Raw genomic sequence first — 24,864 nt, forward strand, 5'->3', positions numbered from 1 at the left:
ACAAGTAACTACGGAGACATGTTCTTCTCCAGTAGGATTCCTCATTCCATCTACTTTGATCATGAACCTTGAATCCCCAATTTCTTTCACAATTGCTTCAGTCACAACATTGGTCAGTATGCTGATTAGCTCATTTAGCATCTCATGACTTGTGTAAGTGTTGTTTCAGGGGAATCAACTTCACAATTTGGGTCAAATGAGGGTTTTTCCTTATGTTGAAGTCAAATAAGGATAGAAAACACCCACTTCCTTCTTCTAACATTATATCAATGGCATCTAGTAGACCCATTAAAGGCAAATGATTTGAAACTAGAAACTCTGAAACATTAGTAATACTAAAAACACTACAGATTTTTCCGGAGCTGATCTGCATTTACTTGCGTAGAGATGTGTTTCCCTTTCTTTATGCACTGCTCTCTTTCTTTCCACAGACTAAAACAGGCCAAATGTTCATTGGAAGCCCGATGTCTGTTAAGTCCTTTATTAGCATCTACCGTGTGTTTCCAGTCACTGAAGCCTTTGGTAGTAAAAGCTGGTTCCCATGTGGACAGAGAAGAGCGAAATTTTCTGCACAGGAGAAAGCACTTAAAGCAGCATCCCCTAGATGAAATATTCAAGCCACCCTCGATTGTGATAGCATGATGAATGACCGCTTTTTGATTCCAAAGAGACCTGAGGGGTACTTCTCAAGTCAGACTTTTATAGGCCCATATGCTCCTAATTGTCAGTGTCTGCCACTTAGCTAACATTACCTCCATCACTGCAGCTTGGCTGTGTGTCAGGATGTACTGCAATAGTAACTTTAATGTTAGCCAAATAATTATCTTGTGCTTGGTTGTCACTGCCATGACTTATTCCCGACATGGATGCTTTTCCAAACCACGTTCATATGTCCATATTCATTTAGCAAGAACTAAGGTTTGCACACATGGATGGACCTGACCGCCTAAGACTCATCCATAATGCTGATGCTTTATATTTATAGATAAGAGAAAGCCGGAACCAATTAACCACAAGCACACCCAAATACGATACCTCACTCCATTTATGCTGAAGCATCAGTTAGAAGTGCCAACTCTGAGTGGAATCTGAAAATTCTGATCTGGAGACATCCCTAGCTCTATGCAGTTTGCTGGTCAGGTAGCTGTATGCCAGTCAAGCAGCTGTATGCCTCATGCAGATCAGACAGTGCCGTGTTGGTGTCCACCTGAGGTGGAATGTAGATAGCAGCTGTGAAGACCGAGGTGAACTCCCAGAGAAGGAAGAGCAGGCAGCATTTTATGGTCAGCACTACCAGGTTACACATGAAAGAGCACACTAGAGTTGCTATATTTCTAGGATTATTTGGGATGAAACACATGCCTTTAGCAGGCTCCGCAAACACCTGCATTTTCCCACAAACCTCCACAGCTATGCTGACTGTGCTCAATCAAGCTCAAATGCTTTAATTGTTTTATTACATTTCCAGATAATGAACAAATAAGTAACAAAATAATCATAAAATATTAGTTACATTCAGATGATGGTAAAAAAAAATGCAGATTGCACATACAATTAATAAAGCAATTAAAATGAGTTACCTAGAGGCATGTAGGTCTACTTTTCATAAAACAGACATATTATTCTGAAAAGTTTCAATCTAAGAGAATGCCTAAGGAAAGAACATTAATATTCATTAAAATTCATGTTGGCAATTTCAAATATGAGCTATTATTCTTATCAGTGTTGTAGGGGCATCACATGTCTCCACATGGACTCAGTTTCCCACAATCCTCTGCTTATCAACTTCCTGCCTGAACTGTGCCTATGGAATCAGTTGCCATTGTTTTAGCAGCCCAGAGAACCATGTTATTTTATCCATAAAAACCAGCATTCGTACAAACTTTGATCGCTCTCTGCTGTATCTTACACCATCGTTATAAAGATACCCTTTTTCTGCAGAACAGAGACAAAGATCAAAGGACCACATTTTCATGCATACCATTGGCCATGGTTTTTTATTGTAAGATACTCCAGTGTTTATGTGATAATTAGTTATTGTAACTGGTTAACTTTCACCTCAGGATATGCAGTTTCAAAAGATATGGAAGTTAATCGACTCCCTTTTGTTTCTGAATGTTGACGACTCTTCCTTTGCCTCAAACACGTTGAACCCAACTGGTGACGCAAGGCCCAACCCAGCTGACAAGCTAGAAAAAGCAGGATTGCAAATTTCCACGAACTGCTGGATCTCCTTAACGCTATTTGGCGGTAAGGACAGACAGACACACACAATTGGTTGCTTGCCTGTGCAACCATCAAATTAGGCAGACATCTGGGCAAAGTTAGCTGAGGATTTGTTTGTAAAGAGATGCTAAATGCTTGTATTTTAATGCTGGTTGCTTAGCAGGTTTTTCTACTGTGAATTTATTTTTGTGTTTTAGCCTGGTCTTTGACCTACTGTAGTTCTTTGTTCTTCTTTAAAGTTGTTTTTTCAACTTAGATAGATCTTAGATGCTCTCCCTCTCTCTTTCTCTACTAATGTGCTGCATACATCCACACTTATTTGGACACTGAAGTTTCCCACCTCATGCTCATAATCCTTTGTCATTCTCGCTCTCTTACACGCCCTCACACGGGTATATACAAGCTCTCTCTTTCTCTCTCACACCCACACTCACACACACACACACACATACAACTGTATGCAATTTCTAGCAAGGATTCACCATTTGCACCTTGTTGTGTTTGTTATACTTGAAGAGTATTGGCTGTATGGTTAATACTTTACTGTGTAATATACCCTTGCAATTTTAATAAATGGTTGTGATTGTCGTTCTTGCTGTAATATTATCTGAAGCTGTACTCTACCAACAAAGTGCTCCAACTGTCTTCATTATATTGATATTTCATTGTTGTTATAGATCTGGTTGTAATATAATTATAACTGAAATTCAAAAACTAATAATTTTTTATAGATTTTCCATTTATTTGGATCATTCATGACCAATTCCAGATATCACAGTCTTCAACTTCTTCATGTTGTTTGATAAGTGTCAGTCCCAAAAGTAGTTCACAGGAACATTACCACCAACAACTGGACTGGTGTTTTTGTTGATGCACTAACCTAAATCAACTGAAACCAAGGCCAAGCTATGAGCATTATTGACAACGTACCAGAGGAAATCAGACCTGGCTTCCATCATGCACCTTGAGTGAAGCGACACTGTGAGAGACCCATTGAACTCAACGGAGTTCAGGTAGGACCTGCATCAGCAACCACTGGTGTTCAGTTTACATGATGTGGAGTGTTATTAACTAGTATAGCTGCAAGGCATAGTTTTAATTAATTTACCTCAAAATTACAGCAAATCCTTTTTCCAGTACTACCTATGCTGTAGACAATATAAAGTGGCCACTAGTCATTGATTAAATGCTAACATTTGTTCAGAAAATAACTTTTTTCATACTGTAAATCATAAAACAACTACTGAATATGATTAATGTTGATTGTAATACTGAATTATTGATTGAAAGTGTGTTAAAATAACACATAAAATGCCAGCTTTATTTGTCTTTACTTTGCCTCATGTTGAACTATTTTGAAACAACAAGAGAACAACACTACTCAAGTTTGATCGCCGTGTCAGCTGGTGCTACAAGTGCAGCACATGCATCAATGTTTTTATAAATTGTGTCATATATGACAATCAGCTGGACACAATATATCAGTGGTCCCCAAACTTCTTCTGCTGAGCCCCCCTTTTGTGGGTAAATATAATAATAATAATAATAATAGTCCTGCAATATTTTCAGTGACTGGTGTGGGCTGACTTTGTGCTGCTGATCCTCTCAAAGTGGGGCATTAGCTGTGAGACTGCCACCCTTAGTCAATTTTCAGTGCCCATTTTTGACCCGTGTTTTTACTTGATTGAGGCAACTGCATAAAAACGTCTCACACAAGTAGGATATGGCAAAAGGTAGATGTGTAACCAGGGCTTTCTGGCCTTGCAGTGGATAGTCCTCCCCTCCAAAATGCAGCCATGGTCTCGGACTTGAACGGCAGCCTCATTCAATAAGAGGTCAGATTGGTGCTGTGCTGCACTCAGCAGTTGGTATTGCACTGAAGAGGTCTCAAATTCAGTCATATTTCTCAGTATCCTCCACTGGGTAATATGGGCAGAACTATGAGTTTTCATACCTGGGATCACTGTGTTCTGCAGCTTGTTGACCTCAGTGTATGATTCCAGGCTCTCAAATTAGTCTATATAACCCTATTTCATCTCAAATCTCAAAGCATCTCAAATCTCCACTTTTCTTGTGAATGACATGATTTTATCTGCATGTAGTGGAGGGTGTGTGATGGTTTCCTGCATCTGCAGATTTAGTTCATTGAGTTTCTAACACATGTCACTGAGGTTTGTGAGTTTCATGATAAAGATATCTTTAAATTTGTGGTCAAGTTCATTCCCCTCTTCCTCAAATAAGATTCTAATCACGTCCTGCAATTCAACCAGCCTGGATAGCAACTTCTCACCTGATAGCCATCAGGACTTTCTGTGAAATATGTCATTAATCAGTTCTTCTGTATCTCTTTGCATGTCACAACAGTGTTGTTTGACAGGGGATTAGCCTTTAGTTTGATGGCTGTTGCAGTCTACTTTGTAGGAAGCGAGTTGAACATTGGTATAGATGCCACTTTAGTAATGTGACTTTGTTGGACACAAAAGTTTATAAGTGTTCTTCTCTTTACATCCTCTATGTGAAGTCTCCAATTGGTGTCTTAAATTTTCTGGCTTAATTTTGTCAGAGGCAAATGTTTTGAGACTGGCAAAGCCAAGGGCAAGATATACAGTACTTCATCACATCTTCTTGTCTTTGTTTTGGTTCCTGCGATGTTTGAAGCAGTCTGTGTTGGTTCATCGTCTGTTTTATGTTTACTTGGCAATCCTTTCATAAACATCTCCATGCTTTGCTAGCAGTGTAATGTTATATGTCACTTATATTTAAACGTCGCCACTGAAGTATACTGTATAATGATGTATTTCAACCTTTAGACATATAGCCAGGTTGAGATGACTGTTGGAAATAACTGTGTCATGCTGGAAGACTGCAAACAGATTAACAGACTAACAATGTTGTTATTTGTGATAGATCATTTGTCTTATTCATTAATATATCCTCTAATCATCATCGTCCCAATTGGCTTAATATGACTTTAACATCTCTACAGGGCTGTATGAGGAAAAAATTAACTAAAATGTAACAAATGTAATATCTATTTCCCTAGTGTGTGCCTTTACATTGTTGATCTTGACTGTGAAGAGGATGTTCCTGGTGGATTTCTTTAGGATAAAGACCAAGAAGGGCCTGTTGAATTCCATGGTTTCATGAATACTCCTGGACATCAACGTAAAAATGGCTGTTGCCACTGTTTCAATCTCATCCACTCTCAGCACAGCCTCTTTTGATGCCTGTGGAGGAACCAGGAGACAGCAGTCAGTGTCTAGTTTGAAACACTGGTAATCAGACTTTTGCAGAGGGTAAAAGCAAAGTCGTCATTAGGAGAGGAGTGCTGGTGGCAGCTCAGCTCACCCTCTTGGTGGTTGTGGTCTGCCCAGGTTACAGACAGCAGCAGTGCTGCAAGTGAACACCTAAGATACCTTGCATCTTTAAAGCCTGTCCATATGAAAAGAAAATCAAAGAAAATTTTTAGTTGAGTTCAACCACAGTAAGTATACTATATATATATATACTACTATGTTCACAATAGAGTTGCTAGTGGGATGCTGGTTGATGCAGCTGTGCACTTTCACAACAACTGGAGATTGCACAAACAAGTAAGATTTTATTTCCTGCATCAAGTGCGTGGTGGCGGACATTACATATTGCACATTTTGTATTAATTCCTGTGTCCAGGATGTGGCTCTAGACAACTTGCATCAAACATGCATTATGTTGTTGAATAAGTGTAGACAAGATCATGAAACCTTTATGTAAATAAAATTATGATTCTCACAAAAGGCTTACTTCCTGTTGGCATTAGGTGGAGCGATGACTATAACTAAATATTGGCATGTAGATGTCTTTAGGCCAGGAGTCTTAATGAACATGTAAAATTTGGGAAAGATCTGATGTTGTGGATTCGAGTTACAACGGTTTCTGTTTTCATGTCAAAACATCGAAATTTGCCACACCGCCGAAGAAACGCCATTCAATAAAAAGTCACAATCGTCATAATAAAGCATCATCAAGGTCTTAAGGCTTTTCTGACCACATGTCAGGTGGATCTCGCCAAACTACTAGGAGGAGTACATCAAAGTATAAGACATGTCCTTTCCTGTTGCCAGTAGGTAAGCGTATAACTTAATATGAGCATGTAGATGTCTCAAGGCCAGGACTCTTAACAAGCATGTAAAGTTTGGGGCAGATTGGACAATGTATAAATGAGATACAACAACTTCCTTTTTCATGGTGAAACATTGAAATTCTCCACGCCTCCACGGTGACACTGTTCAGCAAAAACTAAAAAGCTTTGCAATTAGGTGTCATGAAGGTCTTTAGATTAGACTGACCACATATGATTTTGCTTTGATTAATTCTTTAAGAGGAGTTCATCAAAGTGTAACAGCTGTAAATGGCAAAAATGGTGCCAAAATTGCATTGTAAATTCAAAATGGCTGACTTCCTGTTGGGCTTAGGTATGGCTCTGAGAGGCTTTTTTGTAAGTCTTGGATTTTTCATGCCTACCGAATTTTGTACATGTGGGTGAAACATACCCAGAGCTACCATACCTCCTCAACAACAACTTCCTGTTTCATGGAGTTTCATGGCGAAGCATCAAAATTTGGCTTTTGATGAAAACTCACAATTATTACAATAACATAAACATAAACAACATTTGAGGAGGATTTGGCCACACCTACGTGGAAAGCCGATAAAAAATGTAAATTTTCACCACATCTGACGCGTGTGCATAGTTACGTGAGTTTTCAAGCAACTTTAGCCCCTCAAAAATGCGATGAACCTGTCCTAAAAATAACAATAATTATAATAATAATAGTAATAATAATAAACATAGCAGTTTCAATAGGGTCCGTGCACCAGACGGTGCTCGGTCCCTAATAAACATAGCAATTTCAATAGGGTCCTTGCACCGGTCGGTGCTCTGGCCCTAATTAACAAACTCATAACCAAGACCAAAAACAAAATAAAACAAAAAGAAAAAAATGACAAGAGTTATCTCAGAACATTTCGTATTATGTAGTGAATAGAAAGAATAAAGCTGACAGCAGGTAGTGACTCAATACCTTTTAAACAGGACACGGTAATGATACCTTATTACCTCTGAACAGCATTAGACTTCCATAACATCATACATTTTGTCCATATGTATTCAAGATTCAGCTCCATTTCTAAATTACATGAAATGCTCAGAATATTTCAATAAAGAGCTACACTTACCATTAGTGTCCTCTTTGCTGCAGTTTGGCAGAAACTTCACCAATATTTTCAGTACATCGAAGAGGGTCAGCTGACAGTTCTATTACAAATTAACAAGGATCAGTCTCTTTTCTTGTCCTGTTCGTAGAGATTTCTGGCAAAACCATCTTTATTGATAACACAACTCACTAAACAGAATATGGGTAAAGAACTCCTTTTGATGTAGGGGATTTTTTCTAAAACTGTGGGTTACAAACGCACGTGTGTGTTTGTGAAATCTAAGGCTGCATTTTCCCAGTTGACTGGCCGATTGATTGGTAAATATGCTGTCGTCCGACCAATGACAATTTGGTCGGACAGTCGGCAGTGTTGCTTTCACAAGGAGAACATCAATAGTCTTCCAGGATTTTTTATGTAGTTCTATTTTGGGAAAACATATGAATATGAGCTGGTCAGCTCTGAGTCTGTTGTTATCATTTTGATATAAAATAATTCGGTTAAAAAAATTTAATATGCTGCAAATACTAGCTTTTTATGTTTATTTATATTTCATTTTGGCTAATAAGGCTACCAGGTAGAGTGCACCCTAACAGCTACATATAGTTAATCTAGAGGTAACGTGCATTTTTTTTTTTTCCCGCAACGAACTGATTGGTTGAAGAGTAGGTACAATTTCAATTCAATTCAATTCAATTCAATTCAATTCAATTCAATTCAATTCAATTCAATTCAATTCAATTCAATTCAATCCGGTTTTATTTGTAATTCAATTCAATCCGGTTTTATTTATATAGCGCCAAATCATAACAGAAGTTATCTCAGGGCACTTTTCATATAGAGCAGGTCTAGAACAGTCCCTGGCTCATGGTGGGCGGCCGTCTGCCTCGACCAGCTCAGTTGAGAGCGGGGGGCATAGCACAATACAGGTTCCACATAAAAATGTAGTAATAATGAGACTAATAATAAAACTAATAATTATAATATAGTATATAATATAATAATATAATAATATTATATATATATATATATATATATATAATGGTGCTAATAATAAGACGGGCCTCTTTTGCTGTCCACTGGTAAGGTAGTGTATTTTTGGTTACAAACGTATGTGTGTGTTTTCTAATAAGGTGCATTAAATGCGTATGAGCTTACAATAATCATCACACAATACTAGAAATCAAATGATACACCAGAAATAAGTGGCCTTTGGGAGAGATATAAAGAGACTCATTCAAAATTCAAAATTAGCATTTCAACTAATTTTAACTTTAATTCCATTCTGGAAAAACAACTGGTAGCTTAATAGTTTAGCATTTAGTGGTACTGTAAATTGTACATCCTCAGATAATTAAATCTGTGACCTCAATATTATATTGAAAGATTAAAATAAAATTTAATAAATATATCTAAAAACATAAAATGCCAGTTGTTCATGACAAGACTTTATTTCACTTCATGTTGAAACATGTCGAAACAACAATAGCACAATAACACTTTGTTTCAATGTGTTAGCAGATGTTTCAACTGATATATCTGCTAATGTTTTCTATTAACTGCATCATATACAACATTCCGGATGGATACAATATATAATGACGTATTTAGACATTTTTCACCTAGTCAGGTTCAAATGACAGATGGTAATAAATATGTCATGCTGACATACTACAAGCTTATTAGTAGACAAACATTTCTGTTACTTGATGACAGATCTGTTGACTTACTCATCAAACTATCCTCTATTCATTTTCTCTTCAATTCTCTTATTATCACTATGACATCTCTACAAGGCTTCCAAATGCTGAGGTAAAAATTAGCTAATGTTCAGAAGCTACTGAAACTTACTGCAGTGTGAAAATGTAACAAATGTAACACTCATTTCCCCAGCATCTTTACATTGCTGTGGGGTTGTTGATCTTGCCCATGAAGAGGATGCTCCCAGTGGAATGCTCCAGAATGAAGACCAAGAAGGGCCTGTTGAGTGTCATGATTTCAGGCATACTCATGGGCATGACTTCGATGGTGGTGGAAGCTGCTGCCTCTGTTCCTGTTTCATCCACGCTTAGCACAGCCTTGTGGGATACCTGCCGAGGAACCAGGAGGAGGCAGTCAGCGTCCAGTTTTATTTAGAGCATATCTCGGAAAAGTTTAGGTGGTACAAGTTATAAAAGGGTCTGCAGCATCAACGGATTTGTGAAAATTTTCATATTCTTCCATGAATAATTGTTATGAAATAGCCATATTCCATTAAAGCTCTCACAACATAACAAACATGTGAAGGCATGTTTGCTGAGCCTACCTTCGAGACTTTGAGTTTGACCTCGTAAGACATGCCAGAAAAATCAGCATTGTTTGCAAAAGCATCTGTCATTCCTAATTCTTTAAGTGTGTCATCCAGGGAGGCATCAGCAGAGATAGAAAACTTTGGCAGGAACAGATTCACAGAACTGAGAAACACAGAACATCACCAGTGTCAGAATGACCGGAGAATACAGTTGACTTATGGCTAGTTTACTCAACTTGAGCTGTACTAAATATGAACACATTGAGCAAATCAAATACATTTAATCCATTTAACATTTTCTCAGTCACTAGTTTATCCAGGTTATTTTCATGCAGTCACTGGTTATGCTGTCTCTGTGCATAAAAGCCCAACATACACTGAGGCATTCCCTATAATTATACAGGTAACCACAATGTAAATGTATCTACAACATACTTTACAACCACAAGGGCCCAGATTCAAAACATATTGAAACTAATTACGTTTACCTTCTGAAGAGCTTGTCGTGCCAGTGTCTGATGTAGTCCTTATTGATGTAGTCCTCCACCTCCTTCATTTTGCCTTCATCAGGCAGGACGATCATCATGGAGGTATTGCCCTTGTAGGGCAGCATGATGACAGTGGTGTGGTTGTCAGTGTCCTGATAGAAGTCGTAGCGTCCCATTCTTTCCATCATGTCCACCTGAACTTTGGTGGTTTTGTCCACATGGAAGTCTGCCTTGTGTGTCAGGTTAACATTGAAGGGTTTCTCCCACTGTCCTGTACGAGACAATGGAGGGGGAAGATGAAAACAATATAGATACAGTACGTATACTCAAATGATAGTATATACATGTTTTAAAATGTTGCAACATGCTCCATAATTGTTATGCTTTTCTCATATCTTTCACACTGCTATTTTTCACATATACATGGAATGCTCTGTCCTTAACACAATGAAATGTGCATCTGAACTTGTACAGATACAGCTTCTCTATGTGTTCAAAGCAGTTGTCTAGCTGCATGCATGGTGTGTTCTTTTAAAGAATTTTTCTATTTGTGCACATGTCCTACCTCTGAAGTAGACATAGTTGATCAGCACCATGACCATTGCAGGGTCCAAGTCCCTCACCATGTCTTTTATCTTGCCCTGTGTTTTACTTGAAATGAATCTGTTGATCTCAGCAGCAGCCTCATCAGGTTTTGTAAAGTCGACATGGAAGCTCTCACCAGAGTAGTAGTGCTTGACATCCTTAAGGAATTTCTCCAGAGGATTGAAGCCAGAGCGCACTGCAACAGCATTGCCGACATCCAACTGCTGATTCTCCTGGCTGTGGCCAAGCATGTGGAAAAGATGCTCATATGCTTCGTTGATCTGTGCCTGGTTGTGAGTGTTGTAGCCCAAGATGGAGAACAACTGCCTGTGTGTTTCACCACGGGCCCCTGTAGACAGCATGGACAGGGTGGTGGAGATGCCCAGTGGTGAGTAGAAGATGTTCTTTCCAGCAGCAGTCTTGGCATTCAGACTTTTGTAGAGGGCAAAGCCGGAGTCAGCATTGGGAGGGGACAGATTGTGGCAGCTCAGCTCACCCTCATGGCTGTGTTCAGAGTCTTGGTGATGGTGGTGGTCTGTGCAGGCTACAGCCAGCAGCAGTGCTGCTAGGGCACAACTGGCAGAGATACCGCGCATCTTAACACCCTGTCCAGGGAAAATCTAAGGAAGTGAGTTATGTTCAACCACAGTAGGTCTTAGTATTATTTGATAATATACAACCCTATTCAACATGATTTTTTGCAATGAAATTTTGACAGGTTAATACTTTTAAATTAAACAGGACATATTGATGATATGCTTTGCCTCTAAACAGCTTTACTTCCAAACTATGATATATTTTGTCACCATGTCTTCAAAGCTTCACTTCCACGTCTAACTTTTACCAATTAATCTAAGTCTAAGTTACCCAAAGGTTAAAGTTACCTAAAAACGTTACCATATTTCTGTAAAGTGCTATGCTTACCTTTAATGTCCTCTTTGCTGCAGACAGTTTGCTAGAAACTTCCCCATTATATAAAGGAACTCTGAGAGTCAGCTGACAGTTCAGTCAAAAATTAACCAACACCAGTCCCTCATCTGTGTCCTGTACTAAGAGATATCTGGTTAGACTATCTTCACTGATGCAACACAACTCACTCAGGACAACATGGGTAAAGAACCGGCAGTGAGATAATGGGCTGGTTAAAAATGTGTGTGAATTTATCTGTACTGCAATGTACAGATGACATATCTTCATGCTTACAGTAATCATCACATGCTTAGATAAATTAACTGATACACCAGAAATCACTGGCCTTTCAGTATTCAGGGAAACATGAATGAACCCCATTTCAGTCTGTATAGTCATTCTAATTTTCACTTGAAATCCATTCTGAAAACAAAAAATTTTGCCATTTTCATGAAATAGCAAGGCTAAATCATATAGCAATTCACCAATATTATTGGTCAGTGAACTCAAGGTCTATTCTTTGTTGATTCTGTTGTCTAAACTTTGGCTGCTCCCTATGACGCACAACATGATTTTCCATGAGACCGACAGTTGCTCTCTGCTCCTTCTCATTTTTCTTAATTTTTCAAAATTTCTTGATTTATTTACTTATCTTTGGCTACTCTCTGTGGGCTAGATTCTTATTTTGAGTTGTTACTTGTTTCTCACAATTTCTTAGATGGTAGCCTGTTTGCTGCCCTGTTAGCCTAGCTTAGCTGTTTGCTGCCCTGTTAGCCTAGCGTAGCCGTTTGCTGCACTGTTAGCCTAGCCTAGCTTATCAATTTAGTCTCTCATTCCCTACAGCTAACGTTACCTCAATCATGCTATTACGATAGCTTGTGTTAGATGTTCCGCTCTTGTAGACAGGGTGTCTCTGCTACAGAGATGTATCTGTCAGCAAACAGTTCTCCTAACGTTACCTTAGATATGATGGGTACTCAGGATAGCATTAGCCACAGGCCCGACAGCGAACCTGTAAGCGTTAGTGTTAGAACTAGCATAGCCTCATTGGCAGACGGTGCGGAGTTCATCACCGTTGCTCATAATAGCAAGCAAATGGTTGTGTGGCATGGTTGCAGTCATCTCTCCTGACTGCAAACTAGGTCTCAACCCTTGCCAGCCCCATTGGTAGCCCTGTTGGCCTGCGTGTCTCCTCCACCTTTCCTGACAGGGTTTAACAACGCACATTAGTTATATGGGACTCCATCACCCGCAGTGTTAGATAAGCATCGCCAGCCAATGTTTACTGCTTACTTGGGGCCAGCGCTTCTCACACTGAGGATAATGTGAGGGTACTGGCATCTTAGAGGGAGAAATAGGGAACCCAGGCACACCCCAGCACTAACACTAGTTATAGCAACATAGTTATCCATGTTGGCACAAATAACGTTAAGATGAAGATGTTAGAGATCACAACATGTAGCCTAGCCAGGACATTTGGGTTTGCCAGAAAAATGAGTTGGAATCAATTAATTGACTCTGGTCCCTTACCCACGCAGAGTAATGATGAGATGTACAGTAGGGTTTCTTCTGGCCGGCTCATCAATGTAGAGAGCAGGGATTTGGTTTTGTGGATAACTGGCCTTCTTTCTTGGGCACCCTGACCTGCTGAAAGTAGATTGCATTTCATCCTACTGAAGTATGCCCTGCTATTTTATCTAGAAATATAGACAGGTGTTTACATCAGGTCTTACATTAGGGGCTTAGCACTCGGCAGGTCATAGGTTATTAGAAAGCCTGCTAGGTTTATAGGAAGTGCGGTTTTGGAGGCCACTGGTTTAGAAAAGTCTATCCAGGAAAATCGTCAGACTATAGATTATCAGACAGATAGCCAGATTTACAACATTGGGACTGTCTCCCTCCCCAGCCAAATTACTCACAAGTTTCCTAAATATGCAAATCACCATTAACTAATCACCATTCCTTGATTAGTTAATGGTGCCATACGGTTCACTACCACCCCTGATGGCAGTGAACTGTATCACAAAGCATCTGACAAAATTCCTCAAAACAGAATTTCAGTGTAATCACAATTGTATTTCCACATCATCATATGTGCAGACCACCAAAATTTTCCACTAAAAAGACAAGATGTCTCAGATGTTGCCCAGGCTACTAAACGGGGAGGGAGTGTGGCATTAATCTGTAGATCTATTTAACCTCTAATCGTATCTTTAACTCTTTTGAGGCTGTAGTATTAAAACCATCTCCATGAGTTATGAATTGCTTTCTGCAGGGCAACAGACTCCATCCATTCCATTTTGTGGTAATCTGAAGTTTCTATTTATTGGTGACTTCAACATCCACCTGAATAAAGCCTGTGACCGTTTAAGTAAACCCTTTCTAGCACCTATTGATATTGTTACTTTTCACCCAGTTTGTGCGAGAACCTACTCACTGCAGTGGTAACACTCTTGACCTGATTCTATCCCACGGGATAGAGGTGTCTAATCTGAATGTCTCTCCCATCACTTCGGTTATCTCTGACCACCACTTTCTTATTAAATTTGAAGTGATACTATCCTGTATATACCACTCAACATATTGGTCCCTCAACTTTAACTGCTCTTGGTGAGTGATTGCCAGTGTTCCTGGCTCCTGTCACTGCAGCGAAGGGCCCTGTTGAAAATTGAGCCACTGAATTAAACCTAGCTGTGTCTAGTCCTCTGGATTCAGTCTCATCTCTTGCCACCAAAACTAGATGGTCAAAGAGATCTACACCCTGGTTCACTGAGGAAACACATGCTCTGGCGCAGGCCTGCAGGAGAATGGAGCAAAAATGGCGAAAATCAAAAAGCAGAAGCTCTCTACCTCCAGTGGAACAAGTGTGTATTAAATTACAAGCCTGCTCTCTCCACTGCTGGAGCAGCATACTTCTCTGACTTAGTCAGTAACAATAAACACAATTCTGGATTTCTTTTTGACACTGTAGCTAAACTTACTCGAAAGCAGCTGTCTCTTAGCTCCTCGCCCTTTAGAGTTCATGATTTTCTGCAGATTTTTCTGCAGCAAAACAAATGAGAGTAGATACAAAATCAGCTCTTCTTTTCCAGCTACTACTGTAGAACCAAATGAGCATTATGTTAAGTCCCAGATAGTTTCTGCTCTACAAATCTTGAAATTAAATCTCTTGAATCATTGTCTAAGATGGTGCTGGCTTCTAAAGCCACTATCTGCTTCCTCAACCTTCTGCCAGCTAAACTCTTCAAAGATCTCTGGCCAGTTTTGGGACTTACAGTGCTGAGTATTTATCATTGACTACCAGCACTGTCCCACTGTCTAACCAACTATTATCCTTTGTCTAACCTTCCATTTTCAAAAACACTGTAAAGAATTGTGTCTCAGCAGCCTTCGGCACACTTCTCTAACAATAATCTTTTTGAACCTTTTCAGTTTGCCTTCAGGGCCTATCACTCAATTGAAACGACACTTAGTAAATGATATTTTGCTTTAAATGGATTTAGGTTCCACCTCCTCTTACTGGATTTCAGTGCAGCTCTCAATACCATAGACCATTTTATACTTCCAGACCAACTGGAAAACGAATTTGGCGTCTCTGGCCTGGCCCTCATCTGGTTAGAGGTCTACTTATGTGAAAGAACACAGTATGTGTCCTACAATACATCAACATATTCTGATAGGAAATATGGAGTACCCCAGGGCTCGGTTGGCCCTCTGCTTTTCTCTCTTTATATTTCCTCTCTTGGCCAACTTATTTATAGACTCAATTTTCCCTGCTACGCTGATGATACCCAGCTGTATGTGCCTATAAAGGCTGATGACTCTTCTCAAATTATGAAATTAGAGGTCTGTTTGTCTGCTGTGAAAAACTGGATGTTTCGAAATTTCCTGCTTCTCTACTCAGTTAAAACTGAAATGCTGGTCATTGGCCTGGCCTGACATAGACACCAGTTTGATCAAGTAACAGTAACTCTCAACAACTAAGTGATTTCTCATAGTCTGACAGCCACGAATCTGGGTGTCACATTTGATGCTACCCTCTCCTTCGATCGGCACATTAAATACATTACTAAGACCGCCTTTTTTCATCTACATAACGTAGCTAAAATTCTGTCTTTTCTGGCCATGGCAGATGCTGAAATCCTAATTTACACTTTTTTTTCATTGATATTAGATTATTGTAACATTTTGTTTTGTGGCCTGCCACATGCTAGTACTAAAAGGATTCAAATGGTTCAGAATGCTGTGGCGAGAATTTTAACTAATCCCAGAAAATGTGACCACATTACACCAGTTTTAGCTTCCCTTCATTGGCTCCCTATCACTGTCAAAATAGACTTTAAGGTGCTTTTAATTTTAATTTTTTTAAATGGGCGTGCCCCCTCATACCTGTCTGATCTCCTTAAATCTTATATTCCATGCCATGCTCTGCATTCTCAGAATTCAGGACTCCTGTCTGTCCCCAGAGATAAAAATAAGTCTGCTGGCTGCAGGGCATTTTCCTATATACAAAATTGCCCACTGGATGAGAATTAAGGTTAAAAGTAGACATTTACTTTGGATTAATGATGATCTTATAGGTCTCTTTAAAGAACCTTATAAGTCTCTTTAAAGAGACTGATTGGATTGCGTATAAACATTTAAGAAATAAATGCACAACCAAAAAAAGAAAAGCTAAATCCAATTATTGTAAAGACTATTTAGCTAATGACTTTAATAACCCTAATCAGTTTTGGGAGAGAATCAATAGTATAATTACTAGAGCCTACAAAAGCTCCACTATTCAAATTAGAGTCAGTAATGAAATTGGTAATGTTCCTTCTATAATTGCCAATGCCTTCAACCAACATTTTTCCTCTGTCTGCAGTTCACATTTTTCTGATTTACCCTTTTCTGACATTTCACTGAATAACTTTATACGTGGCAGCTCCTTCTCCTTTAGAATAATCTGTCCAATTGATGTTTAACAGGTTATCTGTGTCTAAGATCAGGTGCTTATCCAGATGGTTTGGAAAAAAGGTCCATAAGGCTTGCCTCTCATGTTCCAGCATATCCTCTGTCCAGTTTATTTAATTTATCCATATCTACATGTGAATTTCCATCAATCTGGAAATGTGCCAAAGATAAAACCATTGCACAAAGGTGGTGACCGTCTCGATATCAAGAACTATAGACCTATTTCTATTATTACAACGTATCAGAAGTGTTTGAAAAGATCATTTTTAATCAGCTATTTTAATATGTTAACAATTTTTCCATCTTATCTCCAAACCAATCTGGTTTCAGACGTAGCTACTGCCTTTAAAAATGTACCAATGATGTTTTCTTTACATTTTTACAACAATATGCCTACAAGAGCAATTTTATAGATCTTAATAAGACATTTGACATGGTTGATCACTACCTCCTCCTAGACAAACTTTCAACTATTGGTTTTACTAAACATTGTTAACTATGGTTTAATTCAAATTTTCTATTTAATTCATTCTTTTCATCACTTTAAGTTATCTCTTTTTACTTAAATTTAGGCAAATTGCTCTTGCTTCTAATTACATCTGAGACAAGTAAATAATTTATTTCCAATGTGTAAATGCATGTTAATGTATGTATGTCACTTTGTATGGGTCTGTGTACATTTACTGTATGCATTTGGCATCATAGGGGAACCATTGGGCGTGGGAGTTGATTGGCCAGGGAGCTTTTGTCTGTGTATGTGTGAGTTTATACATGCTTATTTGTTTTTTTTTAATTATAAGTATTGTATTGTATTCTCTGCATATTTGTGTTAAAAACCCCCATTGAAAACAAGATGGTTCATCTGAAAGGGCTTATCCTACAAATAATTGTTAAAAAAATATTATTTTTAAACTGTGGCTTCAGATCTTAGGTATTTACCATAACATTAAATATCCAAGACTAAATTAGGAATATTTAAAGGTGCATACTATTAAGGCTGAGTCTTTACCACAGTGGCCCAGGTTTGAACTCCAAGCCCTTTACTGCACATCATCCCCTCCCTTCCTGTCTCTCTCCACTGACTGTTAAATATGCCATAAAAATATGTTAATTGATATAATTAATATTATTATTAATATTACAAACATTAGTTATTATTAGTAGTAGCAGTAATTCTATTAGCAGTAGTAGTAGTAACAAAAGTAATATTAATATCAGTTATTACAATTTTAACACTTAAAATCTCAGTTCATGCTTCATCAGGACTATCTGGGTGACGTTTGATCAGATATAATTGATAGCAACCAAACAACCCACCAACTATCAAAAGGTTTTGATTAAAATGTTGCTACATCCTGATTGGAGTATGTGAAATCACCTTTGGATGGAAGTGAGCTGACTAGTGACTCTAGGACTTTGGAAAGACAGGACAGCTTGGATATGGGTCAATAGTTGTTTAGGTCTAAAGTGTCACCACCTTTAAGCAATAGAAGCACCTGAGCAGTCTTCCATATTGAGGGGGTTTTGCCAAAAGTAAAGGTTGAATTGAAAATGTTTACTGGTGATGCAGTAATAACAGAAGCACTGAGGCATAGAATCTGTAGGTCAAAGTTGTCCTCACCAGGAGATTTTCTTATGTTGATATTTATCTATGCATTGTATATTTCTGAATATGTGACAGGTCTGCTTGAAAGTGTTTGTAATATACAGTATATGAAGTGAGGATAAAAAGGGGGTTAATTATGTGATGTTAGAGTGTGGCCAACTTTTACCATTACTTACTGGTTCACTTCACTAATTTCTAGAATATTGTTCCATTACCACTGCACTTTGAGAGGGCGAATAGGTAATAATCAGATTATGATTTTCTTTTAAAGGTGAAGATACAGTTTCACTGCTGTCCAAATTTCTGCCAGTCAGTGTTTGTGCCAGAAGCTCTTGCAATTGACCACAGTTTGTTTCTATGATATATAGCTAGGAGTTTGGGTCAAAACCAGGGGTTTGATTTATTTTTTATTCTAACTGTTTTATAAAGAGCAATCAGCAGTGTCAATGCTAATGACAGTGAGTTGAGCACCTCCCCCAACACAGATAGCTAGAGCAACATAATCAAATTTCTTAGATAATGATGATGAGTTAGATAGATGTACAGAGAAACAGTTCTTTACGTAAAATACTACACCACCCCCTTTACTTTTACTATCACATATAAACATTATATTATATTTTATATATATAAATAACTAATATCCAGTAATGGATATGACTTCATCAGGAATTTTGGCACTAAGCCAGGTTTCTGTAAGAATAAAAACACATTTACAAGTTGAATAGCGGAAGAAAATATTTATATTTAGGTGTTGAAGGCAAAGCCCGTGGCAGTTCTTAAAATCAAGGGATGAATTATTTGAATTGCTAACATTAGATTTTTTTGGATAAGCAGTATTATCAGGAGAATGAGTACTAACACATATGAATTTATCTAGTGTAACACTGTTTTGTCTGTATTTCTGGCTCAGTGAATAGTAGGAATGGTATACAGAGGTGAACAGTCAATAGAGTGTGGCTGAGTCGCCACTTGGAAGTTTTCCTACTGGATAAGGCCAGAAAAGCTGCAACATAGTCCACAAAAGGCAAGCCCAGTGCACAGCAGTGATGTGTCAAACACAGGTGAAACTTTATTGTATGTCTCCATTAACAGGGCACAGGTAAAGGGCCGGAAATAATAACACACTTACCAGAGTCCAGGACAGTGCTGATCAGAGCCATGGGGTATAGCGTCCTGCCTGCCTATACCTACTCCATGTGGGTTTTAGTGGCTTTGTACCCTGGGTCTTTTAAGAAGGTTGGCTCCCAGCTGCAGCTGCTGCAGAGTCTGCAGTGTTGACTTTTGTTTGGTTTTCACAGCAGATTGACACTGAAACAGACAAGTTTGCCACAGCATGCCTCATGTCGTGTCTGATGGAAACAGTAGTTCCTCCATCCAGGGTCCAATGGAGGAACTACTGCTTTTACTACTACTGTTATTATACTATTACTATTCATATTTAAAGATAAATTAGCATCCAAAACCATACTTGCTATTAGAAGTTTAAACATTTGTGAGCTTAAAAAAGTTATTTGTTAGCATATTAAACAAAAATATAGCCTGCATGAAAATTTTAAGTGCAGGTGTTAATGTCATCTTAACTTGGTTTCTCCATATCTGTGTCTCGCAACTGAAACCACCATGATGGGCACCAACGTTTTCTTTAATGTAATTCATCAAACTTTTTAGTTATAATCTCTGCTTTCTAAAAACAAAAAAGTGTCTACACCATTCAATCTGTTCTGTATTAAAATCATGTCTGAGTTTGCTGCAGCCACGCAAATCACCCATGAACTCACTTCATTCTATCAAGCTGATGAATTTTATGCCACAGTCACATCATAATGTTTAGTCCATAACTATGAGCAGCTGGGTCTGCAGTCAGAGTTGTAATTCAGAGACTGAGAATAGTGGAATTTATTATAGATGCAGTATCTCCCACTTGGTTAAAACAACAAACTGCAACATAACTGCAAAGCCACGGTTACTAGCAGATAAATCAAAAATAAATTAAATAAAACTGATAGAATCAATTCATCTAATTAAAAAGGAGCTATACACTATTTGCTTTTACCTGGTTTCGCTTGTTGCAACAAATACTTAACAAGGCAAGCAGTAGGTGTAACCAGTAACCATCTTGGAATAATGTGTGAATTTTCCCAAGCTGGAATAATGAGAGGTTTTTTCGTCCTTTCCAACATTTGACCATTCCTCAATTAATAGACTGACATTTCTGTTACTTGTGATAGATCTGTTGTCCTATTCATCAAACTATCCTCTATTCATCATCTCTCACCTTCTCTTTCTCCACAAGGCTGTCTGATGCTGAGGTAAAAAATTAGCTAATGTTCCCAAGCTACTAAACCCTACTACAGTTTGAGAGTGTGTCACTATTTTATGAGTTTTCTTTTTGTGTTGATGAAATAGGCCAAAATGTTCTTACAAAGCAATTTCCAATAATTGTACAAGAGGATAAAAAGATGTTACACAGGAAACAGGCTGCAAAGTGAAAAAAATTAAGAAAGAGAATAAGCTTTTGAAATGGAAGAAAAGTGTTTTATGGTTTTGCAAGAATAGCAGAGATTCAGTCACACGGATCAATTACTGCATTTTTAAATGTCTTTTCGTCATTTTGTGAAAATAGAGAAATAAACTATAAATCATCCTGTCATGTTTGAAAAATTGGAAGTAAAACAAAATACATTCTGCAAATAACAACCAAAGCTGTTACATTATGTAAATGAAAGTTTTTTAACATAAATAGCAAAATCAAAAAAGGACAAAAAGGAGAGTGTGATGTTCACTCAAGTCTAGACATCTGATCACTAATTATCCCTATGATCAGTACAAGCCCCACGAGTTCGTCATAGATTATGAGCATGAATGGTCTCTCAGAGGTAATTCTCTGGGGGATTGAGGGATCCAGCATGAAGTCAGGTCTCTTCCACCTCCAGCATAACCATATGAGGAGCCTGAGGAGTGGTGAGAGATACAAAGAATATAGAGAGGGAATATGCACATTAACGAGAAATGAGGAGAAAGTGTAGTTTAGCATGTCCCTCGCACATAGTCGATGAGAGTGAATGCATAATTTGTTTCTCAAAGGTCTCACCCAAGTGTTGTCTGGGAGTTTTAATGGGATTCTGCTCTGACCTTGATGAGTTGCAATGTCTTCTTTGACAGTGTTCCAGAGAATTTTGCTGAGTCTCAGAAAATGGATGATACCGCAGAATTCCTAAGGAAGGTTCTAAACTGTAGGATTTCCTTAGTTGGAACTAAGGGAAACGTATTTCTACTTGCCTGTAAAAACAACAATCAACGTGTTAATTGATTTGTTATAAGCTGTCTTGTTACAACTTGTGGGACCCGTACTGCAGGCTTTGACTCACTGATGTATAGAGAGCAGTAATTATTGCTGACTTAGAATCTACTCAGCATTACTTATCATGCTGATGAACAACAGAATGCAAGTGATTGCAGAGTACCAGTGAGTTGGTTTTGCTCTGTAACATGGAGCAATATAATCTACACTCAGAGATAAGAAAAACACAATTTATAGAGGGCATATATACTACATGGACACACTCAGACCCATATGGTATACTGTACCTGCTAACCTCTGTATTAACATGTGCATGTACATGTATATGCAGGTTCAAACCACCATGTATATTTCACCACTAAACCCTGGGTATACACAAAACAAATAAGTTACAATAGCCCTGCAATAAATAGTAACTTTGCCTTGTTAAAGGTTCAGTTCCCCCAAATTACAAACAGCAATAACAAAAAATATATTTTTTTACTTACCCTTATAGTATCTAGCCATGCTATACTGTATATCTCTGACATTTCTGCTTCCCCCAATACATTGGAGGTGAATGGAATTTATCTTTACAGCATTTAAAAATGACATTTTAAAAATTCAAAATGAATGTTTCTTTGCGGGAACTGTGTCCTGATTACTCTGGGTGATCTACAGACCTCAGTATGGACAGTTTTCATAGAGTATTTCTTAGGTACAAAGATACAAGGTACAGTTCCAAAGAAAACTGGTCATAGTGTGTTCTAAGGATTATCCTGACCAATTGGGTCACTAGTCAGGTTTCCATCCATGTTTAATGCAAGTTTATACCAAATTCCAGATAATTGGCAAAAAAAACTATGAAATAATGCATTTCTCCATCCACTATTTTTATGCAAATATTAAGAATTCGTTTCATCAAGATAAACAGTTAGTTGCACTAATTCTCCAGTCAGGTGTCATTCAACCATTGCAGAAGAAGAGGGCACAACGAAATGAGGTAACTAAGAGAGAATCAGTCCAAATCTCATTTGAACTAAAATACTGGATATATTATAATTCTGTTTGTTTCATGTATTCATTTGATGAAGGTTATAGTTTCCTTATCGGTTCACACAGATCTGATGTTTTCTTCTTTTCGTCTCTCCAGTGGAGAGGAAGCTTCAATGTACTTTTAACTCACATGCCTCATGTCCATGATTCATAAATCACTAAGTATGTTTCCATTGCACATTGATGTCTTGTTTTTATTGATACACCAACAATTTTTTTTGCAATATTTCAACATTGCTTTATATTGCTGATGTTTCCACTTTTTTCTGCACCCGTGAACAGAAATGTACTTATTATATCTGGAGATACGCAATACTGTGAAATATTTAAAATGTTAAAAGTTTCAATGCTGTGAGCACCACAAATGAAATTCCAATCACCAGATTCTACGAGTAAGTGATATATTTGGTCATAATTAATTGTATTTTTGGGTGAACCAGCCACTTAAATTTTTGCCTTTCTAGCTTTACAATCAATGTATTTTCCAAACAGTTCCTACCAGCCTCATCTTGGAGCTTTTCTTCTGTATTCACTTCAGTAAGAACTCGATGAAATTCAAACAGGGATGCTAAATGGCAAAAGTGAACCAATTCCATATTCACTCTTCCTTGAAGCTGCTGACACAAAGTCCATGCAAGTAGTCAGGAAAACATAAGATTGAGCAGGTAGCTTGACAGGGTTTGCACATCATTCTTGTTCAACTATTTGGATTCCCCACCTACCCTGGAGTCAAGTTGCTGAGCCAAAAGCACATGTGGCTGTCAGAGAGGCATGCATCAAGGAGCTGCAGCTCGGCTACAGGAGCAGCAGGAGCAGTGAGGCCAGATGTTTTGAATAGGCCAGCTGCACCACTGTGGCTGAGCAGTTGGTGTGATACAGCATCATCACCTCAGATGAGTCGCCCCTGTACATCATGGCAACTTCCACACTGGTTCTAGCTTTCAGCTGGAAATTTCGTGGTACTGTGTGGCACTGCTCAAATGGTTTACGACCTGATTTATGTGTCATTAATAAAGGGAACAGGTTATGGATGAAATATAAAAATAAATTGGCAAAGACAGACGTTGCACACTTATAAAAGCACCCACTGTGTAAATTTATTACCACCACCAATCTTCTCCCCATAAGGCAATGACTGATAAAAGAGAAGGTGATCATGATGTTATGCAGTGGGTGGTCATTGCATTGACTCAATGAACACAAATTCCAAGTGTACTAAATATACTGTTCCTAATCTAGCTCAACTTGTAATGTTTTTTAAAGTTGTTTGTTTCTCTTATGAAAAGAAATGAGGTTCATATCCTTAATGCACATGAATATTTCCTAAGTTTGTGTTGAGAGCATGAATATCCATGATCATAACTACAACTTTCACCCAACGAGAAGCTACCTTTAAAAAACGCATAATTGTTGAGTATAAGCTTGTCAGAGGCTAGTCTTTCATTGTCTCAAAGCTGATGTTGAAGGTGGAGGGTCCAGTGTGCTGAGGCCTGGACAAAAAAAACTATCATAGTCTAGCAAAGGTTTTCCATCAACATGTAGGCTGCGTCAAACTAACTGACCCCCAGCATGAACCCCATCTTCAGTTCCAGTCCTACCCTTTGCCCCATCAACAACATCAGCTCTGTTTCAAGCATCCACCCCTTCAATTTCCGCCCCTGCTGTGGCCCCAATCCCACCTCCACTCCTCTTATAGAGTAAGGCTACGTTGCAGATCTATGAGAGCAGATATGGTGGCCTCCACGCTCTGCTCCGAAGAGTTGGCTGCCAGCCCCAGAGCCTCCGGGGCCTGACTTCCAGACACTTGGGACAGTAGGGCCAGAGCTGACGCCCAAGGGCGAGAAAATGATGTTGTGCTGTTGCTGCTGTTGGAGATCAGGCTCAGCAGTGGTTCTGGTGGCCAAGTTCAAAGGCCAAGGCTGTTTTTAGGGCTGATGTGTTGAGCTTTTGCCACTGCTTGACATCTCATTCCTTTCTCAGAAGCCTGCTGAAGAGTTTCTCAGGCTTTGGTACAAGCGACCCATCTGCTATGAAACCTGTTAGCAGTGCTAGCACTGTAAAACTATACATAACAGACATCATTGCTTCTTTTTTTGCCATCCTAGTTCAGCCTGATAAAGAGACGCCACAGGCTGATCGCACACAAGACCAGCCAAATTCCAGCTAAAGTGAGGTGTTGTTCTCATGGCCTGGTGCGGGGGAGGTGGTAGTGTTGAAAGTATATCGATCTACGGGGCTGAGCTTTTGACCTATGGGTTGGAACCAAGCAAAC

General features: G+C 38.6%; 1 protein-coding gene, 1 long non-coding RNA gene and 1 pseudogene across 5 annotated transcripts; all 3 read right to left on the reverse strand.

Annotated features, from left to right (window-relative positions):
* Window positions 1-4,755: 4,755 nt before the first annotated feature.
* LOC120789329 lies at window positions 4,756-7,541 on the reverse strand. Its single transcript, XR_005707372.1, has 3 exons — window positions 7,444-7,541; window positions 5,575-5,658; window positions 4,756-5,453 (listed from the first exon to the last, which is right to left on the reverse strand). It is a non-coding gene; the product is annotated as an uncharacterized LOC120789329 (long non-coding RNA).
* A 939-nt stretch (window positions 7,542-8,480) lies between these two features.
* LOC120788654 (alpha-1-antitrypsin homolog) lies at window positions 8,481-12,869 on the reverse strand. 4 transcript variants are annotated; one of them, XM_040124595.1, is made up of 5 exons: window positions 12,545-12,869; window positions 10,763-11,826; window positions 10,198-10,468; window positions 9,725-9,872; window positions 8,481-9,509 (listed from the first exon to the last, which is right to left on the reverse strand). In XM_040124595.1, the coding sequence occupies exons 2-5, from the start codon at window positions 11,376-11,378 to the stop codon at window positions 9,318-9,320; spliced, it is 1,227 nt and encodes a 408-aa protein (XP_039980529.1). In that variant the 5' UTR covers window positions 11,379-11,826; window positions 12,545-12,869; the 3' UTR covers window positions 8,481-9,317. The 4 variants fall into 4 exon arrangements, with proteins under 4 accessions (XP_039980529.1, XP_039980530.1, XP_039980528.1 ...); XM_040124596.1 differs by lacking the exon at window positions 12,545-12,869 and having other exon boundaries at window positions 10,763-11,387; window positions 11,707-11,886; XM_040124594.1 differs by lacking the exon at window positions 12,545-12,869 and having other exon boundaries at window positions 10,763-11,402; window positions 11,707-11,886.
* Window positions 12,870-20,833: 7,964 nt separating this feature from the next.
* Window positions 20,834-24,692, reverse strand: LOC120788688 (annotated as a pseudogene).
* Window positions 24,693-24,864: the final 172 nt, after the last annotated feature.

This window comes from Xiphias gladius, chromosome 4 (genome assembly GCF_016859285.1).
Source record: "Xiphias gladius isolate SHS-SW01 ecotype Sanya breed wild chromosome 4, ASM1685928v1, whole genome shotgun sequence".
In the NCBI taxonomy this organism is placed as follows: Eukaryota; Metazoa; Chordata; class Actinopteri; order Istiophoriformes; family Xiphiidae; genus Xiphias; species Xiphias gladius.

Excerpts from the sequence above, each read along its gene's own strand:
- LOC120788654 (XM_040124595.1), bottom strand. The coding sequence starts at position 11,378 with ATGCGCGGTATCTCTGCCAGTTGTGCCCTAGCAGCACTGCTGCTGGCT. Across the intron at positions 10,469-10,762 it reads CAACTATGTCTACTTCAGAG|GACAGTGGGAGAAACCCTTC; the intron begins GTAGGACATGTG and ends TGTCTCGTACAG. Across the intron at positions 9,873-10,197 it reads CACGACAAGCTCTTCAGAAG|TTCTGTGAATCTGTTCCTGC; the intron begins GTAAACGTAATT and ends TGTGTTTCTCAG.